At 39.6% G+C, this 6,329-nt stretch overlaps 1 protein-coding gene across 2 annotated transcripts in view; it reads right to left on the bottom strand.

The window, feature by feature from the left end:
* Positions 1-6,329, bottom strand: part of ucmab (upper zone of growth plate and cartilage matrix associated b) — a 42,158-nt gene that overhangs the window by 31,105 nt on the left and 4,724 nt on the right. Inside the window, exons 5-6 of one of the 2 annotated variants that reach the window (XM_015030202.1) lie at positions 3,869-3,967; positions 3,364-3,773 (exon numbers count right to left, since the gene is read on the bottom strand). The exons of the other annotated variant lie outside the window; for it this stretch is intronic. Coding sequence (XP_014885688.1) covers positions 3,676-3,773; positions 3,869-3,967 — 197 coding nt within the window. The 3' untranslated portion in view covers positions 3,364-3,675. Of the gene's footprint in view, positions 1-3,363; positions 3,774-3,868; positions 3,968-6,329 lie in introns of those variants that run through there. 2 annotated transcript variants of the gene reach the window in all.

Raw genomic sequence — 6,329 nt, 5'->3', positions numbered from 1 at the left:
CACAAGAAACACAATAAAATCATGATGATTTGAGAAAATGAAAAAGCTTTTAGTTGCTTTTGAAAAACCTCCACAGAGTCAGCTCCAGACTAGATGACACAAAAGCATGAGCAATTTTCTCTAGGTCAACTCTGGAGACCATATATGTTATTTTAGCAATGTTTCTTAGGTAACCCTTTATTTGAAAGGGTGTGCATAAGCAACTTTTTGTCAAAAGTTGCTTATGCAACTTAAACACAGTTTGGCGAGACCAATTAACCTGTTTAGAAAACCCACACATGCACAAAGAGAACATTAAAACTTAATTCAGACAGACCCAAGGCTGGGACTCAAACACATTAACTGTTTACTGCAAGGCAACAGTGCTACCAAGCGCGCCACTGCCATAATTTGTTTCCACTTCAACCACTTCTTCTTTCCAACCGCTAGAGGGCAGACATGGCCTTTGACACGTCGAAGTGTCACCTGCTGTTGTTCAGGCGGCTCCCGTCCAATCCGCTGTGGTGTTTTTGCTGCGACGGCTCACGGCGTCATGACTTCCAACAGTATGGCTGTCAGTGTTGTGTCTTTGCTTTAATTTAATTTAATTTAATTTAATTTAATTTAATTTAATTTTTTTTTTAAGTTAACAATCAAAGCAGGACAATCCGCATCGGTCATGACTGTGATTCCAGAGAGAGAGAGTGCAAACGATTGATTATCTATTGGGAATATTTATTTTCCTATATTACAGTCATGACTTTTTGTAAGAATATAATTTGCTGAGACGTGTAAATGTTTATTAAAACTAGACTTGCAGTTATTGCCACATAAATACAATATCTACTAGATGTGACTTTGTAATTGCATTTTAAGATTCTTTTATTTGTATTTAAATCTTTAAATGGCCTTGCTCCCTCCTATCTCTCTGAGCTGCTACATATATACTGTCCTCCTCGAGCTCTTAGATCAGCGAGCCAAATGAACCTGGAGGTGCCGAGGACTTCGAGGAGGCAGAAAGGAGACAGGGCGTTTGCTGTTGCAGCTCCTAAACTTTGGAATTCTTTACCTATGTCGGTAAAACAGGCCTCTTCTTTAGCAATTTTTAAATCTGCTCTTAAGACTTACCTTTTTCGGTTGGCCTTTGATTCAGTTTGAGCTGCTGCTTTCCTGTATTTATCTGGGTATGTTTATGTATTGTATAGGGTGTTTTAAGTCACTGTATTGTTGGTTATAGTGTGTTTTAATTTTGATTTTTATTTGATTAATTTTGTGATTGTACAGCACTTTGGTCAGTGGTACTGTTTTAAAGTGCTATATAAATAAACTTGCCTTGCCTTGCCTAATTGCTGTTTTATTTAACGAGTTTCGATGTGACTGTAATGTCCTCTTTCGTCCACAGGAGGGCGTTCTATGAGTTCTCAGGGATCTGCAGGGATGTATGCTTGAATCTAACTAAACGCCTCTGTGTGATCAATCACAACTGATCTGACAGACATTTTTTAAAAAAGAAAGAAAAACACCTAAAAATAGTTGTTGTTTTTTTTTTTTATCCCTATGTGCCACAGGGATAGACGTTTACTTCCTGACACTATGTTTCTTCTCGGTAAACCTGGAACATGACGGGATGTGAAGAACGACCAGTGATGTGACGGTGTTTCTGCTTCATTTTGTTCCCCCGTGCTCTGCTTCCGCTCCTGAAGTGGCTGCTCTGAGAAACAGCTCCACTCTGTGTTTAATCACTGTGCTTTTCATACCAGCCTGTTGAATTTAGCTGAAAGACTCTGTCCTCATCCCCTCCTGCTCTATCGCTCTGTAAAAACTGTGGAATGTGGAATTTAAAGAAAAAAAGCAAAAAAAAAAAAAAGCAGTCCAAAAAAGTAACAAGTGCATGGCCAGAGTATAAGATTTTGCCACCTTTTAATAACAAAAGATGTGGTGAGTATCAAAGATTTTGGAAGTATACTTGCTGTAAATACAGGAACTCTACAACAGTCTTGCGTGTTTTATTTTATGTCATTAGAAGAAAAATAGGGGTGCACTGATTCATCTGTGACGATTTCCGTAATTTTGGGAGATTGGTGATCGTCCGATTTTTACATGCGAAGCCGATCGTATCCACCGATCTTATCTGCCTTGGCAAGAGTCTAAAAATCAGCCTCTGTCTTCTTTGGCTCTGTCGTCAGAAAGGTCTGACTGACAGACCGGACCACCAGGCCATGTCTGCACATTTACTTTTAACAATAGTCACTATTCAGTCCAAATTCAGCGACTTTCTTGCTATATTGAGCAACATTTCAGACAAAACAAATTGGTATGGGCCAAAATCGGAAAGCAGGTCAGGCGTTTTAAAAGATCAGTAATCAGCCAGAAATCTGCAATCGGTGCAACCCTAAAAAAAACATGAAGCAATGAAAGATTTTAAGTTTACATTACACACCATACTGCAGAAATGTGTCTATAGCTGAGCCAAACAGGGAGAGGGAGTTGGATATGCTGCATCTTCACAATCATGTTAAAATTATTTGCAAAATAATGTCAGAAGTGTCTCCACCTACTAAAGACAAATAAAAAAATAATGTCCACAACGAAGTAAACCCCATGATTTGGGGCTGGTTCCAGGGCCTGCTTACACACGCAACTACATTATTTTTCAAGTGAGTTTTTGTTTTTTAACCCAAAAGATTTGAGTTGCTTTTTTAAGTGAGTTGTACCTATTTTTCTTATTACAATAATTTATTAGCTCTCTTTTTTTTTTACATTGGAAAAACTTGACAATTTAATAGGAAAGTTTTACTTTTTATAATCTGTATATTTTTGCTCTATAAAGGAAATTAAATAATATTTACCACTACACAGAAATTACATAGGTGTTCTTTAGAATAGATACTGTTACAATAAAAATAATAGCTTGTAGCCCTTGCTGATTAATATGAATAAAAAAATACAGATGTGCATCGTCACTTTAAAATAAATGCTTAATGTTCAGAGAACATGTTTGTAAATAATATCTAAGCCTACATTTCTACAGAGTACTGAATATTCATCCTGTTGATAAGAAAAGAGGATTACCTCCTTACTTGTATTTCTTTTTAATACAAGTAAGGCTAGCCTCCAAAAGTATCCATTTCATTATGGCTACAGAAACCCGACCACTCTGGTTTGCAAGCACTGCAGTTGGTGGCAATCACTCCTCCATCCCGCTACTATTATATCCTGGTGTAACATAATTTAATTGTTTTCCAAATCAGACAATTAAATGTTGCAAACATTAAAGATTAAACTTTTTTAGGCCGTGATGACAAAACGACAACAAATTTATATATAGGTATGTTTTGATCATCTCTATTTTACTGTAAATTGTGGGTAACATGTCGTTTTGTTTAAAACTTGAACAAATCTGAAATTAATTTACTTGTGTGAGTTCAATTGTGTGTCGAATTTGCTCTTTTAAATCAGTCCTGGCGTTAATAAGCCAACTGCTTAATGGCAGACAAATGAAATAATGAGAAACAATGAGAACAATCTAATTCTTTCAAAAATATTAAACATTTTAGCCAATGTTTTAAGCTATATATATGTATATATATATAAACATTTCTCCTGAAAACTAATAAAACTTATGAAAGTGTATTTATTGAGCCTTCATTTGTCAGAGTTTGTCAGCTGTAAAGTCGTGGACCTGCTGCGGCGGTCTCAGGCGGTGTGACGGTTGTACTCGTGGGACGGATTCATCCCGTCGTAGTGGAACTCCCTCCACTGCTCGGTGCTCTCTCTGGTCCTCTCGGTTTGCTCTGAAGAAATCAAGGAGACGAACCTAAGCTTCAAAGTTGTCTAAACTCCTTTTCCTCCCCGCCTCCGCTGCATCTGTACTACGTGTGACACGTACCGTCGTTGTCCTCCTCGGCATAGCTCTCAAACTCATTCCTCTTCTCCTCGTGAAACTCCCTCTTTCGCTCGTCGGCAGCCAAAACCTGCCTCTGCTCCGCTGCAAACAGAAGAAATCAGATAAGGAGGTAATGACCCAGATTTTAGAAGGGTTCTCTGCTTTTTCTCCTATTTTGTCGCTATTGCTTCAAGAGGCAGTTTTATGTAAACTCAACTTTTTTGAGCTATGCATTGTAATGTTATTCCCTCATCAACAAATCTCCTCCTCAGAGCTGCATTTTCCAAGCTATCAACCTTCCGACTCTCAGAGCAACCCTTCCTTTTGACTCCCCCACTCCGCTCCTTCAGACTAGCCAGCAGCAATTAGCAAACACCTGGTGGAACTGCGCATCTGCTGAGCGCGTTATGCAAGCTATTTCTCAGTGAAACGCTGTTAAATCGTTGCTTAAGAGCCAATAAAAGAGCGATATTGTGATGAGTTCCTGAAGAGTGCCAGAAAAAGCAGGAGTTTCTTAAATAACTTGACAGTGCTATGATTATGTGGCTGGGAAACATATAATCAGACTAAAACACACCAGGTGCATTAACAGTATTTGCATAATGTCAGGAGCACATTGAAAAGAGGGAGACCCGCGGTACCGCAGCAGCTGCAGAGACCCACGGCTCCGCTGGTAGAACCTCTTGTACCAACTGCAGATCTAATCTTTATGAAAGAGTCGCTGATCTGAAATGTTTAAATGGAAAAAACAACAAAAAAACAGGAAACCTGTTAGGGTTCATAGCTTTTGTTCACTTAGTTATTTTTCTGAAAGCCTTTTTCTTTTTTAGCAGTCAGATTGTCAGTGAAACTCACATCGTCTGCAGTAACGGTGGAGGCATCAGCTCTGACCGGGAAAGAGATTGCAGTGCTCACCTTTCCAAAGAAAGGCCACGACCCCTGACCTTTGCTCAGACATGGCTGCTCAAGTTTGTGCTTCTGCTGTTAACAGCAGAACATCCTGAGACTAAACAAGGCTTACAGACTGAGGTTGACAGTAATTCTATTTTGTATGACTGTAATTTTCTTTTATTATCGTTATTGTTATTATTATTACCATCATTACATGTGGATCCAGGAAAGAGCATTCAAAATGTGTGGCCAGTTTGTCCTTCTTGCCTGTCTTTGATTTTGTCTGGTCAAATTCCTCATTGAACTCCCAGCCGCTCTCCCACCTACTCACTCCTCCATCCCGCTCCCAGCTTTTTTTTTTCTCTCTCTCTCGCTCTTTTTCACCTTGTTGGCAGACATGCGCACGGCATGTTACACAACATCGCACCTTAACGCTCTTGAGGCTGTCGGCCGTCACGCAGAAAGCGGCTGCGCTCAGAGACGTGGTCCGGTGTGGGTGTGGGAGCTCCATGCTGGCCTGTGACTCCTGCTGCTGGGAGGGGAGCAGCAGGAACTCCCCGGGCCAAGTTCAGAAACCAAAACAGGCCCGACGGTCACCAGCTTCACAGCAGCGTGTTGTTTGTAATGCAACTACAGACTGAGGTGATCAGTTAGCGAGGGTAAATCTGCTAAAGATTAACCAAAGCGCCACAGCGACCCGTCCAGGTTTTACAAAAAAAAAGAAAAAAAAAAAAGAATTTTATCTGTTTTCTTAGAATGAAAACACAGTAAAAGTGTCATGAGTTGTGGTTGGTGGCGGTGAGAATGAGCGCAGGGAACCAGCTTGAGATGAAGATGATTAATTTAATGGAGAGTGTAGCTCAAAAACAGTCCAGATTTCAGGCAGCACGGCAGAGAGGAAACAGAGAACCTCAGAACCGGAAGCAACTGAATTAAACAAAGACTTACGCGACGAGCTAAAGCCAACGCAGGACTTAACAGTTCAACTGTCCCGGCAGACGAACTATCATAGACAAGGACCCGACAAGAGACAAAGACAACAAGTGGGTTTAAATACACAGGGAGGGTAATCAGGTAACGAGACACACCTGGGATCAATCAACGGGGAAGACGCAGAGACAACAGAGACTCACAGGACAGAAACTGAACACAGAAAACCCTTAAAAATAAATACACAGAAACACGGATCATGACAAAAAGACTGATTTTCTTAATGATGCTAAGTGCTGCGAATGAGATCTCTTACATTCTGACATGTTTTCCATTTGCATCATGTTTTATGCTGTGCTTTTTCATTTACTTTTCAGGTTGGTTCAGACATGGCAGCAATCAGGACTAATGCACCTTTTTTTTTTTTTTTTTTAAAGTTTTTTGGCAGCTTGTTAAATATATCTACCAGTTCTGTATCAGATGTCCAAAGCATTCCAATATATTGGCAATACTGTTCATTACCATCTCTGTATGTTTTAAAGGCGTGAGGATTACAAACATGCTAATGCATATTCCATGTTTAGGACACTACTACTACTACTACTACTACTACTACTACTACTACTACTAATAATAATAATAA

The sequence above is a fragment of the Poecilia latipinna genome, unplaced genomic scaffold, assembly GCF_001443285.1.
Source record: "Poecilia latipinna isolate Pla-1442-1.1 unplaced genomic scaffold, P_latipinna-1.0 Scaffold175, whole genome shotgun sequence".
Classification (NCBI taxonomy): domain Eukaryota; kingdom Metazoa; phylum Chordata; class Actinopteri; order Cyprinodontiformes; family Poeciliidae; genus Poecilia; species Poecilia latipinna.
Note: the sequence above shows the minus strand (reverse complement) of the source record. Positions and strands in the feature narration are given on the sequence as shown.